At 36.1% G+C, this 23,447-nt stretch overlaps 1 protein-coding gene across 1 annotated transcript in view; it reads right to left on the bottom strand.

The window, feature by feature from the left end:
- The window catches only part of RIT2 (Ras like without CAAX 2), a 601,483-nt gene that overhangs the window by 292,172 nt on the left and 285,864 nt on the right, over positions 1 to 23,447 (bottom strand). Inside the window, 1 exon segment of the mRNA XM_057698203.1 lies at positions 20,536 to 20,553. Coding sequence (XP_057554186.1) covers positions 20,536 to 20,553 — 18 coding nt within the window.

Genomic DNA, 23,447 nt, shown 5'->3' with positions numbered 1-23,447 from the left:
TATTCTGTAAAAAAGAACACAGAAAAAAACTTTTAACATCATAATATTGCTATATTCCTGAAGAAAAAACAATATACAAATCCAAGTTTATCATAAAAGTTTCCTACTCTAAGAATGTCTATCATGAGAAGCATTACCCACTTGTTTTTCTTTTAAGAGACTCAGATATTGGAAGTCATATGTATAAATATACCTCCTCAGTGAAATTAAGTTTGTTGGGAGAAGCCCTCCTGCATTACCCTTCTCTAGTTATCATTTTGTCTTAGCAAAAATAATTGATTTTTATTCTCTAAGTTAATTGAGAGCTGCTTCTATGACACATTAGTGACATTTTCTCTTAATGAGCCATGTACATCTTGCCTCCACTACCTAAACTGCAAATTTATTAAAGACAGGAAACATTTTTCAAATTTGTTTGAATCTATCATAGCTACTAGCACTGGTGAGAGAGCATAATCCATGTTCAAAACATTATAATTTACTGTTGAATGAATGAAATAATTTTGAGAATAATATAGTAGAGCAGAAAATGTTTTAGATAACATTTAATCTAAGCTCTTTATTTTAAAAATGGGAAGAAAGTGAATCACATAGACAATAAATACTTTGTCTAATACTACATAGTCCATTTATGTCAGATGTAAGAAAAATACAAGTCATATGCAAAACTGTATCATTCATGTTCATTGAGTATTTATTCTTAACTGGGTTCCTCCATCATGATATAGCTAGATAAGAATTACAGAAAGTGGAGGAAGTGTCCAAGATGGCAGAATAGGAAGACCCTGGGGTCACCTTCTCCCACAGACACCCTAAAATTAAACTAGTTATAGAGCAACTACCTATGAGAACAACCTGAATTTGGCAGAATATATTTTCTATAATGAAAGACAAAGAAAGAATCACAAGATGGGTAGGAGGGGTAGGAGATGTAGTAAGTTAAGACCCACACCCCAGAGTAAGCAATCCATAAAAGGGAAGGATATCATAATTGTAGAAGTCCTTTCCAATAAGCAAGACTTCTTGGAGTTATATTGGGATCCCCAGCCTGGGCATCCTCACCAGGAAGACAAGCCTCCAGAATCTCTGGCTTTGAAAACCAGTGAGGATTTTGTTTGGGAGTGCTGAAGAGCTATGGAAAACAGAGACTCTGCCCTTAAAGGGTGCACACAAAATCTCACACACTCTGAGTTCCAACGCAGATGCAGTAGTTTGAAAGGAATCTGGATAAGATCCACTTACTGGTCATGAAGAACCTCCCAGAGAGGCATGAGGAAACTGTGGTGCCTTCTGGAAATGAACAAACTGGCACAGCTATTTCTTTTTTTACTGTGATAACACTGGCACTGGCAAATGATATTTTGAAATCCTCCCTCTAGCCTATTAGTGCCAAGAACCTGACCACAGTATCCAGCAAGCCAGCACAAGTCCCAAGCCCCTCCAGGCCATGCAGATAGTGGTATGAGGACCATCAGGCTGACATGGATCCCACACCCCTTAGGCTATGCAACCAACCACAAAGGAAGCCTGCTTTGCTCCAGAGTCAATGCACAAGGCACAGCCTCATAGCTGATCAGGCTGGGGGCTAGACCGAACTACCAGGGTGCCTACAATAGCAGCCCTGCCACAACAGAAGGGTACATGTAGACCACATGGGAGCACCACTAGAACATATCTCTGGTGACCTGAGGGGAGCAGGCTGCTAGACCCCATAGGATGCCTCCTATATAAGGCCACTTCTCCAAGATAAGAAAATGTAACTTGTTTACCTAACACATAGAAATAAACATAGATAATTGGCTACAATGAGGAGACAGAGGGATATGTTCTAAATGGAGGAGCAAGACATAATTTCAGAAAAAGAACTAAATTAACTGGAGATAAACAATCTAACTGATGAAGAGTTCAAGGTAATGACCATAAAGATACTCAACAAACTCAGGAGAAGAATGGATAAAAACAGTGACAATTTCATCAAAGTATTAGATAATATAAAGACGAGCAAAACAGAGCTGAAAAATACAGTAAGTGAAATAAGAAATACACTAAAAGGAATCAATAGTAGATTAGATGATACAGATAAATAGGTCAGGGAACTGGAAGACAGAGTAGTGAAAATCATCCAAGCTGAATAGAAAAAAGAAAAAAGAATTTTAAAATATAAGGATCGTTTAAGAGACTTTTGGTACAACACGCATACTAAGATTCACATTATATGGGGACCAGAAGGGGAAGAAAGGGGCAGAGAACTCATTGGAAGAAATAATAGCTGAAAACTTTTCTAATTTAGAGAAGAAAACAGACATCTAGATCCAGGAATCACAGAGAATCTGAAAAAAGTTGAACCCTCAAAGGTTCACAGTAAGACACATTAAAATCAAAATGGCAAAAAAAAATAAAGATAAAGAGAGAATCATAGTAGAGAAAAGCATCTAGTTATGTCCAAGGGAACTCCCATTAGAGTGTCAGCTGACTTTTCAGCAAATTGACATACTAGAAGGGAGTGGAACAATATATTTAAAATGATGGAAGCAAAAAAAAAATTACAACCAATAATACTATAACCATCAGCATTATTATTCAGATTTGAAAGAGTTACAAAGAATTTTACAAAAAAGCAAAATCTAAGAGTTAATTCCACTAAACTGACTTTTCAAGAAATGTTGGAGAGACTTCTCTAAATGGAAAAGAAAAGACCACAACTAGAAATAGGAAAATTATAAAAAGAAAAATTCCACTTGTAAAGATAAACATACACTAAAGGTAGTAGATCAGCCAGTTATAAAGCTAATAGGAAGGTTAAAAGTTGTAAAATCATCTATATGCACAATAAGAAGTTAAAGACTACAGAAAGCAAAAATATGTAAAAGGTGATATCAAAATATTAAATGTCAGAGTGAGTGTAAAAATGTATAGTATTTAGAATCCATTTAAACTTAATAGATCAACTTAATCATATATATGAGTTATATATATAATCTATATATAAATCTCATGGTAATCACAAACCAAAAACCTATAATAAAAAAAAAACACAAAAAGGAGAATGAAATCCAAACATATGAATAAAGATAGTCATAGAATCACAATGGTATAGGGAAAAAGAAGAACAAATAGAAAACCCCCCTAAAAATTGAAAAACAACCAATTTTTTAATAGCAATAAATACATACTTATCAATAATTAAATGTGAAAGGACTAAATGCTCCATTCAAAACACATAGAGTGGTTGAATGGATGCAAAAACAAGATATATATATATATATATATATATATCCTACAACAGACTCATTACAGATTTAAAGACACACACAGACCGAAAGTGAGAGGATGAGAAAAGTTATTCCATGCAAATGGAAGTGAAAAGGAAGCTTTGGTAGCAATGCTTATATCAGGCAAAATAGACTTTAAAACAGAGACTGTAACAAGAAAAGAAGTATGTTATGCAATAGTAAAGGGATCAATCCAACAAGAAAATATAACAATTTAAAATATATATGCATCCAACATATAAGCACCTAAATAGACAAAGCAAATATTAACAAACATAAAGGGAGTAATTGATGGTGACAATCTAAAACACTTTCTCTCCAATCAGGAATAACACAAGGATGCCCACTCTTGCCATTTGTGCTCAACATAGTATTAAAAGTCCTGGCCACAGCAATCAGACAAGAAAAAGAAATAAAATGAATCCAAACTGGAAAGGAAGAAATAAAGCTGTCAGTGTTTTTAAATGATACAATACTGTATATAGAACAATTATAAAAACACTGACAGCAAAGTAGTAGACTAACAAATGAATTCAATAAAGTTGCAAGATACAAAATTAATATACATAAATCTGTTGAATTTCTATACACTAATAACAAACTATCAGAACAAGAAATTAAGAAAACAATTACATTTACAATTGCATCAAAGAGAGTAAAATACCTAGGAATAAGTGTAACCAAAGAGGTGAAAAATCTGTATTCTAAAGAGACATTGACCAAAAAAATTGAAGATGGCACCAATAAATAAAAAGACATACCTTGCTCAAAGATTGAAAGAATTAATACTGTTAAAATGACCACTCACCCCAAGGCAATTTCCAGATTCAAAACAATTCCTATCAAAATATCAAAGGCATTTTTCACAGACAGAACTTGAACAAAGGACTCTAAAATTTGGATATAAACAAAAGACTCTAAATAGTCAGAGAAATGTTGACAAAGAAGAAAAAATCTTAAAGTATCACACGTCCTGATTTCAAACTACACTACAAAGCTACAGTAATCAAAACAATATGGCACAGGCACAAAACAGATACACAGATCAATGGAATGAATAGAGAGCCCAGAAACAATCCCACACATATATCATCTATTAATCTATGACAAAGGAGGCAAGAATGTATACTGGGGAAAAGATAGCCTCTTCAATAAATGGTATTGGAAAAAATGGACAGCTGCATACCAAAGAACTCAAAATGCATTAAAGAATTAAATGTAATACCTGAAACTATAACATTCTAGAGGATAACATAGAAAGTATGTTTGGCATTGGTATTACCAACATTTTTTTGGCTATGTCTCTGCCCACAAGGGCAACAAAAGCACAAATAAACAAATGGGACTACATCAAACTAAAAAACTTTTGTATAGCAAAGGAATCTATCAAAAAATTAAAAGGCAGCAAATAAATCATAGGAGATATTTGAAAATTATAAATCTGATATGGGGTTAATATCCAAAATATGCCAAGAACTCATACAACTCAATATCAAAAAATAACCACATTTTAAAAATGGGCAGAAAACCTGATTAGACATTTTCCCAAAAACATACAGATGGCCAACAGACACAAGAAATGTTGCTAAGTATTGCTAATCATCAGAAAACACAATTTAAAACCATAACAAGATACCACCTCAAATCTGTCAGAGTGACTATCATCAAAAAGATAAATAATAAGTGTTATCTATGATGTGAAGTAAAGGGAACACTTGTATACTTTTAGTGAGGTTGAAAATTGGTGTAACAACTATGGACAATAATATAGAATTTCCTCAAAAAAGTAAAACTAGAACTCTCATATGTTCCAGCAATTTCTCTTCTGGGCATTTTCCTGAAAAAAGAAAAACAAAAACATTAATTCAAAAAGATGTTCTTTGTTGGGTAACTGTAATAGTCAAGATATGAAAAAACCTAAGGTCCATTTATTGATAAATGAATAGATAAAGATGTGGTACATATGCACACACACAGAGGAATATAGTTCAGCCATGGAAAATAATTAAATTTTCCCATTTGAGAGTTGGATGGATCTAGAGTTTATTATACTAAGTGATATAACTCAGACTGAGAAAGACATATACTGAACGGTCAGACTTGTATGTTAAATTGCAAACAAACAAACAAACAAAAAAAACAGCTCACAGATAGAGAGAGCAAAAGAGCGGTTCCAGAGGGAAGGGGGTGGAGGTAGGCAAAATGGATGTAGGCAATTAGGAAGTACAAACCTCAGTTATTTCTTTTGGTTATATTTTTAATTTAATTTTATTTTTAAGCTCTTTATTGGAATATAATTGCTGTACACTCTTGTACCAGCTTATGAGGTACACCAAAGTGAATCAGCTGTATCTATACACACATCACCATATAACCTCCTTCCCGCAGCTCCCACCTGCCCTCCCTGTCCTGGCCCTCCAAGGCATTATCCATCATCGAGTTGATCTCCTTTTGTTATACAGCAACTTTCCACTGGCTATTTTATGGTTGGTAGTATATATATGTCTATGCTACTCTCTCACTTCATCCCAGCTTCCCATTCGCCCCCCACACCCCCCCCAACCTCATGTCCTCCAGTCCGTTCTCTGCATCTGCATTCTTATTCTTGTCCTGTCACTGGGTTGATCAGTATCATTTTTTTTTTCTTTTTTTGTTTTTTTTAGATTTCATATGTATAAGTTAGCATACAATACTTGTTTTTCTCTTTCTGGCTTACTTCAATCTGTATGACAGACTCTAGATCTATCCACCTCATTACATATAGCTCCATTTCATTCCTTTTTATAGCTGAGTAATATTCCATTGTATATATATGCCACATCTTCTTTATCCATTTATCTGTGGATGGGCATTTAGGTTGCTTCCAAGTCCTGGCTATTGTAAAGGGTGCTGCAATAAACATTATGGTATGTTTCTTTTTGGATTATGGTTTTCTCTGGGTATATGCCCAGTAGTGGGATTACTGGATCATATGGTAGTTCTATTTGTAGATTTTTAAGGAACCTCCAAACTGTTTTCCATAGTGGTTGTATCAACTTACATTCCCACCAACAGTGCAGGAGAGTTCCTTTTTCTCCACACCCTCTCCAACATTTGTTGTTTCTAGATTTTTGATGATGGCTATTCTGACTGGTGTGAGGTGATACCTCATTGTGGCTTTGACTTGCATTTCTCTAATGATTAGTCATGTTGAGCATCTTTTCATGTGTTTGTTGGCCACCTGTATGTCTTCTTTGGAGAAATGTCTATTTAGGTCTTCTGCCCATTTGTGGATTGGGTTATTTGCTTTATTGGTATGAAGCTGCATGAGCTGCTTGTATATTTTGGAGATTAATGCTTTGTCAGTTGCTTCGTTGGCAAGTATTTTTTCCCATTCTGAGGAGTGTCTTCTTATCTTGTTTATGGTTTCTTTCACTGTGCAAAACTTTTTGTTTCATTAGGTCCCATTTGTTTATTCTTGATTTTATTTCCATTATTCTAGGGGGTGGGTCAAAAAGGATCCTGCTTTGATGTATATCATAGAGTGTTCTGCATATGTTTTCCTCTAAGAGTTTTATAGTATCTGGCCTCACATTTAGATCTTAAATCCATTTTGAGTTTATTTTTGTGTATGGTATTAGGAAGTGTTGTAATGTCATTCTTTTACATGTAACTGTCCAATTTTCCCAGCACCACTTATTGAAGAGGCTGTCTTTTTTCCATTGTATATTCTTGCCTCCTTTGTCAAAGATAAGCTGCCCATGTGTGCATCAATTTATCTCTGGGATCTCTATTGTCTTCCATTGATCTATATTTCTGTTTTTGTGCCAGTACCATAATGTCTTGATCAATGTAGCCTTGTAGTATAGTTTGAAGTCAAGGATCCTGATGCCTCCAGCTCCATCTTTCCTTCTCAAGATTGCTTTCACTCTTCAGGGTCTTTTGCAATTCCACACAAATTGTATACTTTCTTGTTCTAGTTCTGTGAAAAATGCCATTGGAAATTTGATAGGGATTGCATTGAATCTGTAAATTGCTTTGGGTGAGACAGTCATTTTCACAATGTTGATCTTCCAATCCAGAAACATGGTATGTCCCTCCATCTGTTTGCATCATCTTTGATTTCTTTCATCAGTGTCTTATAATTTTCTGCATGCAGTTTTTTGCCTCCTTAGGAAGGTTTATTCCTAGGTATTTTATATTTTTTGTTGTAATGGTGAATGGGAGTGTTTCTTAATTTCTCCTTCTTCTCTTCTGTTGTTAGTGTATAGGAATGCAAGATATTTCTGTGCATTAATCTTGTATCCTGCTACTTTACTAAACTCGTTGATTAGTGCTAGCAGTTTTCTAGTAGAATATTTAGGGTTTTCTATGTATAATATCATGCCATCTGGAAAGAGTGACAATTTTACTTCTTCTTTTCCAATTTGAATTACTTTTATTTGATTTTCATCTCTGATTGCTGTGGCTAACACTTCCAAACTATGTTGAATAATATGGTGAAAGTGGGCAGCCTTGTCTTCTTCCTGTCTTTGGAGGGAATGCATTTAGTTTTTCATCACTTAAAATGATTTTGGCTGTTGATTTCTCATATACAGCTTTTATCATGTTGGGGTAATTGCCTTCTATGCCCACTATCTGGAGAGTATTTATCATAAATGGATGTTTAAATTTATCAAAAGCTTTTTCTGCATATTTCGAAGTGATCATATGTTTTTTATCCTTCAGTTTGTTAATATGATGTATCACATTGATTGATTTGCATATATTGAAGAATCCTTGCATTCCAGGGATAAACCTCGCTTGATCATGGTGTATGATCTTTTTAATGTGCTGTTGGATTCTGTTTGCTAGTATTTTGTTGAGGATCTTTGCATCTATATTCATCAGTGATATTAGCCTGAGACTAATTTCTTTTCTGTGTGACATCTTTTTCTGGCTTTGGTATCAGGGTGATGGTGGCCTCATAGAATGTGTTTGGGTACATTCCTCCTTCTGCTATATTTTGGAAGAGTTTGAGAAGGATATGTGTTAGCTCTTCTCTGAATGTTTGATAGAATTCTCCTGTGAAGCCATCTGGCCATGGGCTTTTGTTTGTTGGGAGATTTTTAATCACAGTCTCAATTTCAGTGTTTGTGATTGGTCAGTTCATATTTTCTATTTCTTCCTGGTTCAGTCTTGAAATATTGTACTTTTCAAAGAATTTATCCATTTCTTCCAGGTTATCCAATTTATTGGCAAGTAGTTACTTGTAGTAGTCTCTCATGATCTTTTGGATTTCTGTGCTGTCCATTGTTACTTCTCCTTTTTCATTTCTCATTCTGTTGATTTGTGTCTTCTCTCTTTTTTTCCCTGATGTGTCTGGCTAATGGTTTATCAGTCTGACTTATCTTCTCAAAGAACCAGCTTTTAGTTTCATTGACCTTTGCTATTGTTTCCTTCATTTCTTTTTCATTTATTTCTGCTCTGATCTTTATGATTTCTTTCCTTCTGCTCACTTTGGGGATATTTTGTTCTTCTTTCTGTAATTGTTTTAGGTGTAAGGTTAGGTTGTTTATTCAATATTTTTCTTGTTTCTTGAGGTAGGGCTGTATTACTATAAACTTCTCTCTTAGAACTGCTTTTGTTGCATCCGATAAGTTTTGGGTTGTCATGTTTTCATTGTCATTTGTTTCTAGGTAGTTTTTGATTTCCTCTTTGTTTTCTGTAGTGACTTCCTGGTTGTTTAATAGTGTATTGTTTAGTTTCCATGTGTTTTTATTTTTTACAGTTTTTTTTTCCTGTAATTGATATCTAGTCTCATGACATTGTGTTCAGAGAAGATGCTTGATATGATTTCAATTTTCTTGAATTTACTGATGCTTGATTCATGCCCCAAGATGATATCTATCCTGGAGAATGTTCTGTGTGCACTTGAGAAGAAGTGTATTCTGTAGTTTTTGGATGCAATGTCCTATAAATATTAATTAAGTGAAAATGATCTAATGTCTCAATTAGAGCTTGTGTTTATTTATTTTCCATTTGGATGATGTGTCCATTGGTGAGAGTGGGGTGTTAAAGTCTCCTACTATTATTGTGTTACTGTTGATTTCCCCTTTTATGGCTGTTACCATTTACCTTATGTATTAAGGTCCTCCTATGTTGGGTGCACAGATATTTACAATTGTTATATCTTCTTCTCAGATTGATTCCTTGATCATTATGTGGTGTCCTGCCTTGTCTCTTGTAATAGTCTTTACTTTAAAGTCTAATTTGTCTGATATGAGTATTGCTACTCCAGCTTTCTTCCGACTTCCATTTGAATAGAATATCTTTTTCCATCCCCTACCCTCAGTCTGTATGTGTCCCTATGTCTGAAGTGGGTTTCTTGTAGACAGCATATAGAAGGGTCTTGTTTTTGTATCCATCCAGCCAGTCTGTGTCTTTCGGTTGGAGAATTTAATCCATTCACATTTAAGGTAATTATTGACATGTATGTTCCTATTACCTTTTTCTTAGTTGTTTTAGCTGTGTTTTTGTAGGTCTTTTTCTTGTCTTGTGTTATGGCCAAAAGGAGTTCCTTTAGCAGTTGTTGTAAGGCTGGTTTAGTAGTATTGCATTCTCTTATCTTTTGCGTGCCTGTAAAGCTTTTGATTTCTCTCTCAAATCTGAATGAGATTCTTGCTGGGTAGAGTATTCTTGGCTGTAGGTTTTTCTCTTTCAATATTTTAATTATCCCCTACCACTCCCTACTGGCCTGCAGAGTTTCTGCAGAAGGAGTAGCTGTTATCCTTATGGATTTTCCCTTATATGTTATTTGTTGCTATCTCTTGCTGATTTTAATATTTTTTCTTTGTGTTTAATTTTCATTAGTTTGATTAATATGTGCCTCGGTGTGTTTCTTCTTGGGTTTATTCTGTATGGGACTCTCTGCTCATCTTGGACTTGGTTTACTGTTTCCTTTCCCATGTTGGGGAAGTTTTCACCATAATCTCCTCAATATTTTCCAGACCCTTTCTTTTTTTCTCCTTCTTCTGGGATGCCTATGATTCATATGTTGGTATGCTTAATATTATCCCCAAGGTCTCTGAGACCGTCTTCCATTCTCTTTACTCTTTTATCTTTTCCCTCTCTGTGGAAGTTATTTCCCCCATTCTATCTTCTAACTCCCTTACTCATTCTTCTACCTCAGCAAATCTGCTGTTTATATTATCTAGAGTACTTATAATTTCATTTATTGTGTTGTACAATACTGTTTGTTTGCTTTTTAGTTCTTTTAAGTCCTTAACTGTTTCTTATATTGTCTCCATTTTGTTATTGAGATTTTGGATCATCTTTACTGTCATTACTCTGAATTCTTTTTCAGGCAATTTTCCAATTTTTTCTTCATTTATTTGGTCTTGGGGATTTTTATTTTGCTCCTTTGCCTGCAAGGTGTTTCTTTGTTTTCTCATTTTGTCTAATTTATTGTGTTTGCTGTCTCCTTTCCCTATTCTGCTTAGTAGTAATTTCTTTTATCTCTGTTCTGTTTGGCTTGAGGTGTCAAGCACTAGAGGTTGCTGGCCTTTGATTGGGTTTGGAACTTGTTGTTGAGAATGAGAACTCTGGGGGAGCACTTGCTGATTAATATTCCATGGGGCCAGAAGTTCTCTGGTGGTCCAATGTCCTAGACTCTGCTCTGCTGTTTCAGAGGTTCAGGTTTGGCCCTGGCCAGGGCACCAATACCCTGGAAGCTGCATGGCACAGAGAAAAAAGAGGTAGAAAGAGAGCAAAGAAAAAAAAAAAAAGAAGAAAAAAGAGAAGAAAGGGAAAGGGCAGACAGATCCTGGAGATTGGTGGTGAAAGCAACTCTAATCAGTCAAAATCACACAAGGAGATGTGCACACTTGCACTTGCAGAAAGAAACAAGGAAAAGAAACCAATGGGAAGAGAAAGTGGAAGAAGAAAGAAAAGAAAGGAGAGAGTACTCATACCAATTACAAGCAAATCCACATGCACATATGTACAGTAAATATTTAACTAACAAATGCCTAAAACCAGAAAGAAAATAAGTATACCAAAAAGTCCTCTAATATTTCTAGGTATGGCTCTGCCCCTGCTGTGGAGCAGACTGTGGAGAATTAAGACTGTGATGTGATATTAGTCCTGTCTGTATTTGTTCCCACAGTCCCCAGTTTTCCCCTACATCTGCAGTCTCTATTGTAGAAACACTCGTCTAATCAGGTGATTCACAGGTGCAGTTTCTTTCAAGCCTATTGTGGGCAAAATCTCAGGGATTGCTTGCAGCAGCAGAATTCAGTGAGCCTGAGGTGGGCTTCCCCTGCTGCCAGGAGTGTGTGGCCAGTGAATTGCCTTACATACATGACCCTTGGCAGCTGTAGCTGTAAGGGTAGTGGGCCGGCGGTGTGGCGGTGGAGGCAGGGGAGTGGGGAAGTGGGGTGGAAGGTTGGTGAGTGGGCATTTGGCAGGACCCAGCTGTGCCCAAATTGGGTGGGGCATGGGGTTGGCTAGTTTCTTGATCCAGCAGTCCCCGGGCTGGAGGCATGGTGGCAGGGGTGTGGGAACAGGGCCGGTGGGCAGGTGGGTGGATGTTCAGTGGGACCCAGTGGTGCACAGCACTGGCTTGGAGCTGTGAGCTTTTGGAGCCAGCAGCCTTGAGTCACACTGCTTAGCTGCCACCTGTGGTTTCGCAGAGAGGGCTTTTCCTCCCAAGCACTCTGGGACAAAAGCCCCCTGACACTCTGTCTATCCCAGGTTTTTCCCCAAACTATATTGCTGGTGCACCAGCATGTCAGGCTTTTCTCATGTGTCCAGCCTGTGCTCTCTCCCTGGGAACTGTTCTCTGAAGCCTTCCTCTCTGTGCCCAGCTCTCACCTCCTTCACGGGTAAGCAGCTGCACTTCTCTGGCTGGGGAGTGCTGCCTGACTCCTCCCTGTGGGGATCTCCACTCTGCCCTCAGCAGACCTGCCATTACTCTCTCCTCTGGGTGCTCCGTGGCTCCCCCTGTCCTTCCCCACCAGTGAGGGGGCTCCCCCATATGTGGGAGCCTTCCCCCCCACAGTTCCCTCCCAGAGGGGCAGGTCTCCTGAGAATTCTTTGTCTCTTTTCTTTTCCTTTCTTTCCTTTCTGCTACCTGTTTTTGTGGACTTTCTCTTGCCTTTTTAGAGGTCTGAGGTCTCTTGCTGGCCTTCAGGTGGTGTTCTCCAGGAGCCACTCCCCAAGTGGTTGTGTTTTTCAAGTATTTGTGTGGAGGAGGGTGATAATTTAAAATTATAATATGTAACAGAGAGAATATTAAAAGGTTATTGTTTAATTTTCACTAGATAACTTTTTAGAAAATCTGAAGAGAGTTGAATACTTTTTATGTGGTTTACCTAAAACCTGAAATGTAGTAAATTGAAGATATAATTTTATAACTCTGAGCTAGTATACATCTCTAAGGTATTAAACATTTAACCCAATTTAAAAATAGAAAAACAATTAAAAAACAAAGGCTCATATAATCTATTTTTAAGAACTTTCTCAAATAATTACTGTTATCTTCATTGCGTGTGCGTGTGTGTGTATGTGTGTGTGTGTATAAAGCAGAGCATTTTGGAATATTTTGTACTGGACACTTTCTTTTGAGAAAGAAGTTAAATCATGGATGAATCAGCAAATGTAATGTATCAGTGTATTTATCAACAATGACATCATTTGAGTGTGTAATTTGTGCTGCACACTCAGGCATAGAATCTGCAATGTTGAAAAAGACAGAGTTGATTTCTACCCACTTAGAGTTTATGATCTCTGTGTGGGGGAATATACAAAAATAAGCAGACACCTTGGTGCAGCTCACAAGTGGACAATCTGCCCTGCCCACCATGTGAGTGGCTGCAGAAAAGAAGAAATTAACATATCCCCTCATTGAGTCTGGTCATTCCTGGAGGTATTTTGCAAGACTGATGGCCCTTTCACTTCACTTCCTCTCAGCCTCTCCCTCTCTGATTCTATAAAAGAAACTGGCATTCAGACCCCATAAGATGATTTTTTGGAGACACTAGTCTGCCATCTTCTCAGTCTGCCAGCTTTCTGAATGAAGTCATATTCCTTGCCTCAGAAAAAAAAAGAGAAGAAAAAAAAAAAGCAGACAATTACACAGTATTTTAATGAGTGTTATATTAGTAGTGTTTGCAAAGTACTTATTTAGGTTAATGGCAGAAGAACTGCAAAGGAATGAGAAAACTGAAAAGAGGGTTTGGAAGGAAGAAGACTGTGAGACACCAGGAAAAGAGAAAGGAAGTTGCTTGTGCTCTGGTATAATCCCTTCTGTCAAACCTAAAATTTTGTTGAAATTTTATATAAGCTTTTTGGGTATATATGCTTGTTGGGTGTAAAAAAAAAAAAAGGTTTTGAAAACTGGCTGAATATAGCCTCTAAGATGACCCATGGTGAAGAAACGCATCCTTTCCCACCATGGAAATAATATCTTAAGAAAGAGTTTCCATTAGAAAATAATCCTGGGAATTTGCATGAATTATAAGGCAGAGTTTTGATTTTTTTTCCCTCTATGCTAAAAAATTTGCAACCAAGTGAATTTTATTTAGGTCTTTGAAGGGTAAGGACTCCCTGATGATATCTGATGTATACAGCAACTGAAATCTTTCCCCTAGACATATAAGCAGATTCTAGTGGGGTAGTTTATACTAACCAGCATCTCTCTCCTACCCCTAGGGAAAAGTTCAATGTCTCTGTTCTGGGAAGTCTGACCCTAAGATGGTCAACCATATGCATTATGAAAGGTCTGCAGGCAGATTTCCCAGTGAATGGCACTGCCTTGCATTGTAGGAAGCCTTGCCACACACATCAGACCCAGTGAGGTGGTGCAAGCTGGAATGTTTCCTTTGGAATTGCAGGAAATCTTATGGAGAATTTTACTTACTGAGGGCCTCTACTGGAAGATATCATTCCAAACAGTGGCTTCTTGGAGTAAAGACAAGCTGATAGTGAGTCTTCTGACAAGAAGTAATAGTCACCTTTTAGGGAGTAGACTTACAGCCTGGGCAAGAGTTTGCTTAGATAGCAGCCAAATTAATGTTCTTCCCCAAAATACATCTATAGAAACTAGTTCAGGACATCCTTTCAATGTTAGGCTTTTTAACCTTTTCCTTTTAGCCTGAGAAGATAGAGGAATCCATGAAAAATGTGATTGCCTGGCTCTCTTTTGCCAAATAGTTATGAGAAACCATAAGACTAGGCCACAGGTACTGATACTGAATGTCTCAAGTCCTTTGTCTCTGCCTCACATATTGTTGTTTTGGAATAAGAAGAAGACACAGATGCCCTCTGTTCTCCAGCTTCTTCAGCAAAGAAAGGTGGTGCATCTTGTTCTACTTTTCATGCCCTCATTCACCATATCCATGATAAATAGTTTCATGATCCTAAGGCCATGATCTGTTCAATGGTTACCTTCCAGAGTTTTTGCAAGACAGAATGAGTTTAAATACAGATGATCTCTTCATAGAAATAAAAACAGATGTTATGGTGAAGGCAATCATGGGAGTCCCAGAGCCCTACTGTCTCTTCACCCTCACTCAATGGACACCTACTAAAGGACTCCAAAGAATCTCTGGAGCCCATAGATACAATGAGAACATCTAGTGGCAGAGGTTTGATTTATACCAAAACGGCTCCATCTGGGAAGATAGATAAATGTACTTTTCCCTATGCCTCCTGCTACGTGCAACATAAAACCATAGACATTCCATCAACAGATGAATGGATAAAGAAGATGTGGTACATGTATACAATGGGATATTACTCAGCCATAAAAGGAATAAAATTGGGTCATTTGTAGAGACATGGGTGAACCTAGAGATTGTCATACAGAGTGAGGTAAGTCAGAAAGAGAAAAACAAATATCATATATTAATGCATATATATGGAATCTAGAAAAGTGATACAGATGAAACAGTTTGCAAGGCAGAAATAGAGACACAGATGTAGAGAACAAACATATGGACACCAAGGGGGGAAGCCAGTGGGGGTTGGGGGTGGGATGGATTGGGAGATTGGGATTGACATATATACATTAGTATGTATAAAATAGATGACTATTAAGTAAAAAAAAATCAAATTTTACACTTTAAATATATACAGTTTATTGTATGTCAATTACATCTCAATAAAACACTTTTTAAAAGAAAAAATGTACATTATATACAAAACAAGTGTAAGAAGATTCTGAAAGACAGAAAGAGGCAGATTTGCTAGGAACTTCAGGATCCATATGAAAATAGCAAATGAGTGTATAAAACATGTTCAGCATTATTAACCTTAGGTAAGTGCAAATTAAAGCCACATGAGCTATCATTATATATGTATCAAAATGGCTAAAAAAAAAAAAACAGTGACAACACAATGCTAGTTAAGTATGTAGAAAACTCAGATCACTCACACATTGCTGGTGGGTACATAAAATGATATCACCACTCTGGAAAACTGTTTGGCAATATCCTTTTAAGAGAAATATATATATTATTATATATATTATATAATATATATCCTACATGTAATATACAAAACAGCAGAGAGCCATTTATTGCACAGAAATGAAGACCTATGTTCACACAAAAACACACTAACAATGTTTCCAAATTGTTTTCAGTAGCTTTATTTATATTAGCTAAAAACAGGAAACATCCCAAATATCCTCCAATGGTTGTACGACCTGTGGTACAAACATCATGGAATACAACTCAACAAATAAAAAAAAAAAATGGAGTGTTGAAACATCCAACAGCCTGGATGAATCTCCTAGAATTATGATAATTATGCTAACTCAAACCAACCCAATCACAAAAAGGTTACATGATTCTATTTATATAATATTCTTCAAATGACAAAATTACAGATATCATTAATAGCTTAATAGTGACCAAGCATTATGAAAGAAGTGGACTGTGGCTTTAAAAGGTACCATGAAGTAACCTTGTGGCAATGGAAATATTCAGTATCTTGACTGTATCAATATCAATATCCTGGTTGTGGTATTGTACTATCATTTGCAAGATGTTATAACTGGGACAACTGGGTGAAGGAACATAGCATCTCTCTGTATTATTTCCTAAAATTCCACTGAATTTACAATTGTCTCAAAATAAAAAAAAATTATAAACAATGTTCATTTATGTTTAAAAATTTCAAAATCTCAAAAAAAATCTTAGGCATAAAAAACAGCTCGTTTTATCTAATACTGGGTATCTAAACAAGTAAACATTATGATAATAGAGAAATGCTAAAATTGTCCTCTCTGAGATTGGGATAGAAGATAAGAATACTCATATATATATTTTATTCACTTTATACCAGTGATTCTATCCTGTTCAGATGGGCAAAAATATGATTGATGTTAAAAAAACAAAAAGGTGTAAAAAAAGGTACATGTCACTATTTATGGAAAATATATTTTGAGTATATAGAAAATTTAAAAAAGCGTGTGCTCTTTTGATTCTTCCATCACCACGAATATTTCCTGAGATGCCCACTGATGTCAGAAACAAGATAGATATCAGTCTGAAGGGAAGATATTTCAAATAATCCACAGATGTGTGAGGGACAAATAAGTGTTATTATTTTCACCAGATTTTTGGCAGTTACAAGCAATTTCACTCATCAGAAAAATATGCACATGTACAGTTACACATGTGCAGGAAAGGCATGAATGAAAATATTTGTTAGCTTTGTTCATACTGTCCCTAAATTAGAAACAACCCAGAGTTCATCAGTATGAACCACAAATGATATGGTATACAAATAAACTCTAGTGCATTAATTTTGCTATGAAATGTAGAAAACTGTAGCACTCTATAACATAGTTGAATTTTATAAATATAATGTTGAGTAAAAGAAGCTAGACTTAAAAAACACACATTGCATATTTCCATTTATATAAAATTCAAAAATAAATATTCAAACTAAACTATAGTTATTGGAAAATGATATCTTAACCATGAAAGTGATTATTTGAATATTTACTTTGTGATAAATTATTGCTTGGTATATGTTTCTGTATCTGTGTTATACTTTACTGAAATATATATATCCATATATGGTATATATATCTATATATTTGATATGTATATTTATATCAAAAAGGGAATGTTTTAAATGACTCAAATGTAAAAAAAAAAAAGGAGAAAATACCCAATTCCAGTTCTCCAATTGTTCATATTTTTCTGGTAACAATATTTGCATAAAATTAGCCTATGACAATTTTTTCAAATGATTTCCTCTTTCTTCCTCTAGTCTAGATCAATTTATCTCACATTGTGACAGCCTTTAAATAGTTAGTCTTCATGTTGTATAAGTCCTTACAAGGCTTATGAATATAGGTTATGGAGATGGAAGACAGAATGATACCAAAAGACCTTTCTGTCCAAAATATCTTTCTCATTGGCCTCGCATGGTGCCCCAAATTCCACCCCTTCTGCTTCATTCTCTCCAGTTAAGATAAGCCACTTAATTTCCAGGAACTCCCTATTAAAATGCAATAAAGCTACAGGAGAGGTAAAATATGAAGCTATTATCAAGCACAAACACCTTACTCAGCGATTACTTTTGCACAAAATTAGCTGTCATGACAGAAAGCAGAAAGCATGGCCCGAGGGAATGATCAGCAGGGATGATAACATAATGGAAGGGGAGGGAAAACACTGTTAACAGCTATGGGTATGGAGACTTGGAGAGCACAGAGGGAACCAGGAAGCATGAGGGCACCTGAGGGCCAGAAAGGACCTCAGGTTTTGGCCACAGCCTGACAAGGAGCAATATATGCATAGGAAGAAACAGTTCATTCTTTCTCCTTCTCAGAACTGGCAACAAAATAAAGCCATTCTGTGCCCTAAGCTTGTTGAGTGTGGCATTTTAATAACTGAATGTTATGTGTATACCAAAGATGAATTTGACATAGAGAAACATGTTATTCAGAATCTCAGGCTTTCCTTGTGTGAAGTCAGATAATCCTTAATTTGCCAGTTCTCTAGGAATAAGGGCTGCCAGAATGAAACTTCCTCTACGTATAGAGGAAGAAGTGGGGTTATTTTTAGAACAATGAGCTAAAGTAGTGCTTCATAAACTTTCCTGTACATACAGATCTCCTTGGGATCTTGTTAAAGTGCACAATCTGTGTTAGTAGGTCTCAGCCTGGGATTCTGATTCTGTATTTCCATTAAGATACCCAGTCATGCCCATGCTACTGATCCAGGACTGGTAGCAGTACTGTCCAACAGAAATACATGAGCTCTATCTATTATGAGGAATAGGATCACACAATTATGGAGGCTGCGAAATTGCAAGATCTGCAGTTAGCAAGCTGGAGATCCAGGGTAGATGATGGTGTAATTTACAGTCCAAGGGCAGGAGAAGACCAACATCCCAGCTCAATCAATCAAGCAGGCAAAGTTTCATCTTACCTAGCTTTTTAAATTCTACTCACGTTCTCAATTGAGTGGATTAGGATTACCCACATTAGAAAAGGTAGTCTGCTTTAATCAGTCTACTGATTTAAATGTTAATCTCATCCAGAAACACCTTCACAGATATACCCAGAATAAAAGTTTGACCAAATGTCTGGGCAGCCCATAGCTCAATCAAGTTGTCATGTAAAATTAACCATCACATTTCTCTATGAAGCTTTCCTGTATTTGTTCAGTGAGAATCTTTATGGCCTCTCCTATACTTCTATAACACTGCACATAGCTCTATTAAAGCACTTTAGCCATTCCACTCTAATTATTTTTCTTAATCTCAGTTATTTGAAAGCATGGAACATGCCTTATTTATCTTTGTAATGCATTTTGTAGCATTCTGACAGGCACATAAGTGGTCAATAAATTCAGTTTACCTTTTGCACTCTGCTCAGTTCTTTCAGATGTACTAGCTCATTTAAGTTACATAACACACTGTATATAGATCAATATGTCCAATTTAATTATGAAAAAAGAAATAGATATTAAACTTTACAAAGCTCATGAAGCCAGTAGGAGGTGACTGGGAGAAAAGCTAGGTCTGGTAAACACCAAAAGCTGTTCTTATTTTGCTAACTGGTTGTTTTTTTTTTTTTTAAGACTAATCAAATGAGTAAAGAGATTTACTTTGAAACTTAGGTGTTGTTTCTTAACTGAATTGAGTGAATACATAGTTACAAAATCTGGTCCATATTTAAATTAGTACTCAGATGTAAATAATAGAGAGCTTAATCTTTCATGAAACCATATTTAGTGAAAGACGGAAAAGTAACATAATGGACAATTGTTAAATTTGTGACCACCTGTATTTTTTAAGTCCTACTTTCCATGATTGAGATAGAAGCAGCAGCTCATATTCCCAGCCTCCTTTGCAACAAGGTTATAGGCATGTGACCTAGACTATGCCAAGCAGATCTATCCAATCAAATCCCTGATTCAAATGTGAGCCATATGAGCGTGTCTGTGTCATGGTATTTGAATTTCTACTTGGATGATAAAGCATGGCAAACACCACACCCATGAACCATGGCAGCAATAGAAGCTGCATTCCTTGATCAGCACAATGACAGCATAACTTAGACCTGGTTGAAGATGCATATCCTCAGAATTCACTTCTGTGCATCCATGTGATGTATGTCTAAACTCTTTCCAATTTTGGTCACCTTCAGATCATCCTAAAGAAATGACTGCCCATGACTCTTTAAAGAGGACTTCAACATGGTCACCCATCAGCCCAGCTCTTCTAGTGAGAAAGATCTTCCCCAAACCTTGCACTGATCCAGCCTCCTCTTATTATTGGCTTTTGCAACATGGATGATTTACTTTTCTCTTCTCTCTTTCACAGCAACAGTTTTAATTTATAGCCTAAATGTCACTTTCAAACATCTGGTTTCCATTTACCTTTCTACCACTCAGTGACAACAGCTTGGTGTTTCAGAGCTATGCATTAGAGCAGAAGATAAGTGCAAACAGCTGCTGACTGATTTTTCTAGCACATAATTTACACTTCAGTTTTTCCCTCCCTTCTAGGTACCAAAAGTAGAAAATATCTGCTAAGTCTGGAAGCTATATGACTAGCATCTGCATACACACACACACACACACACACACACACACACACACACACACTCACACACATTTTGTTAAGTGCTATTGACAGGTATTTATAGATGTGTACCTTTTTTCCCTATCTCTCTTTTTTCCTATTCCTTTCTTATTATAGTCAATGTTACAGTTGAATTTTGGAAAAAAGGAATGTTTGAGAAGCTGAAGCAAACAAACAGACAAACAAACAAAACCTGGCCTGAGGTTATTAGCTGTCTAAAATTTTGCTTTGATTTGCATTTTTATGCCAGGCAGACATAGCTAGTGATATTAATTTGTATCCCATATGTATCATCATGGATTTCATTTACTCACTGAAAAATATTTTGAACACCTTCTTCATACATTTGACCCTTGAACAATATGGATTTGAACACAAGGGTCTACTTATATGCAGATTATTTTTTTTCAAAGAATCCATACTACAGCATTACACCATCTGAGGTTGGTTGAATCCATAGATGTGGAACTGAGGATACATATGGGAGTGCCAACTATAAAGTTATGCAGGGATTTTTGATTGCACAGAGAGTGTGGGGGTCAGCACAGTGGTCAACAGTATTTTGCTCTGGGGCACAATTCGAACAAAACAGACATTGTCATTACCCTCACATATTTTTAACCTGAAGGTAGAGAACCTAAAATAATATAAGGTGATAAACACTGAAGTACAGTTTTATTAAGTCAAGGTGTTCCCACCAAACTCTTGTGAAATAACCAGTGATTTCAAGTAATATTCAATTAATGAGGATGAGAAGACACTGTCAATAGTTCAGATATTAAAAGTCTTGAGGCTTATTGATATAGAAAATTTTTCCACACTTCCCTCTACTGTGGGAACAGAGAAAGCTGTGGGGAAAGGGAAAGTAATGAACTTATGTACACGTATGCATTTCTTATCCATTCACAACTGAAGGAAGTATTAGAATATTCATGGTGCAGAACAGTGTTTCACTGAAGATAGAATCAAGTAGTTGAATGTGTCAAATTAAGGAGAATTTCCAAAAACAGAGATAGCCCAGATAATTATAAAGTAATTTAAGAGTAGAAATTGAATGAAAAACAGTAATTTGCCCATGGGTACACTGGGGATTTTACTAGGAGACTTAAAAGTTTTAATTTCTTTTCTTTCAAATTTTAGAGAAGTTAAGATTTTCAAAAGATACAGGGTTTCCCTGGTGGTGCAGTGGTTAAGAATCCACCTGCTAGTGCAGGGGACATGGATTTGATCCCTTGGCCAGGAAGATCCCACAAGCCACACAGCAACAAAGCCCATGTTCCACAACTACTGAAGTCCATGTGCCCAGATCCTGTGCTCCATAACAAGAGAAGCCACTACAATGAGAAACTGGAGCATGGCAATGAAGAGTAGACTCCATTCGCCACAAGTGGAGAAAGTCAGTGCACAGCAACTGAGACCCAACACAGCCAAAATAAGCAAAATAAATAAATATATAAATAAACAATAAAATAAATCTTAAGAAAAAAAAAAAGGAAAGATACAAAAGAGACTGCCCCTACAGTTAGGTCTTTAATCCATTTTGAGTTTATTTTTGTATATGATGTTAGGGAGTGTTTTAATTTCATTCTTTAACCTGTAACTGTCCAGTTTCCACAGCACCACTTATTGAAGACACTGTCTTTTCTACACTGTATATTTTTGCCTCCTTGTCATAGGACAGATACTCTAAGAGGAAAACGTGGGCAGAACACCCTTTGACATGAATTGCAGCAAGGTCTTTTTTTGACACACCTCCTAGAGTAATGAAAATAAAACCAGAAATAAGCAAATGAGACTTAATTATACTTAAAAGCTTTTACACAACAAAGGAAACTGTAAATAAGATAAAAAGACAACCCTCAGAATGGGAGAGAATATTTGCAAATGAAGCAATTGAGAAAGGATAAATCTCCAAAATATACAAACAGAACATGCAGATCAATATCAAAAACAAACAAACAACCCAATCAAAAAATGGGCAGAAGACCTAAGGAGACATTTTGTCAAAGAAGAGGATGGCTAACAAACACATGAAAAGATGCTCAACATCACTAATTATTAGAGAAATGCAGATCAAAATTACAATGAGGAATCACCTCACACTTCAGGATGACCAGCATCAAAAAATCTACAGAGGGCAGACAGCAGTAGCAAGAAGAACTATGATACTGCATCCTGCAGAATGATAACCACAATCACAGAAAGATAGACAAAATGAATGGGCAGAGAACTTTGTACCAGATGAAGGAACAAGATAAAACCCCAGAAAAACAATTAAATGAAGTGGAGATAGGCATCTTTCCAGAAAAAATAATTTAAAATAATGATAGTAAAGATGACTGAAGACCTAAGAAAAATAATAGATACAAAGATCAAAGAGATACAAGAAATGTGTAACAAAGACATAGAAGAATTAAAAAAACAAACAAACAGAGCTAAGCAATACAATAACTGAACTGGAAAATACACTAGAAGGAATCAATAGCAGAATAACAGAAGGAAAAGGGAGACAGAAAGGACCTGAGAAAATATTTGAAGTGATTGTAGTCAAAAATTTCCCTAACATGGTAAAGGAAATAGCCACCCAAGTCTAGGAAGCATAGAGACTCCCAGGCAGGATAAACCCAAGGAGAAACACAGCAAGACAAATAGTAATCAAACTGACACTAATTAAAGACAAAGAAAAATATTAAAAGCAACAAAGGAATTATGACAAATAACATACAAAGGAACTCCAATAGAGTTAACAGCTGATTTCTCAGCAGAAATACTGCGAGCCAGAACGGAGTGACACAATATACTTGAAGTGATAAAAGGGAAAAACTTACAACCAAGAATGCTCTAACTACCAAGGATCTCATTCAGATTCAATGGATAAATCAGAAGCTTTACAGACAAGCAAAATCTAAGAGAATTCAGGACCACCAAACCAGCCTTACAACAAATCCTAAAGGAACCTACAAAAACAAACCCAAAACAATTAAGAAAATGGTAATAGGAATATACATATTGATAATTACCTTGAATGTAAAGGATTACATTCTCCAACCAAAAGACACAGACTGACTGAATGGATACAAAAACAAGGCCCCAATATATGCTGTC

Source organism: Hippopotamus amphibius, chromosome 11 (assembly GCF_030028045.1).
Source record: "Hippopotamus amphibius kiboko isolate mHipAmp2 chromosome 11, mHipAmp2.hap2, whole genome shotgun sequence".
Lineage (NCBI taxonomy): Eukaryota > Metazoa > Chordata > Mammalia > Artiodactyla > Hippopotamidae > Hippopotamus > Hippopotamus amphibius.
This window is presented reverse-complemented; position numbering and strand designations above follow the sequence as displayed.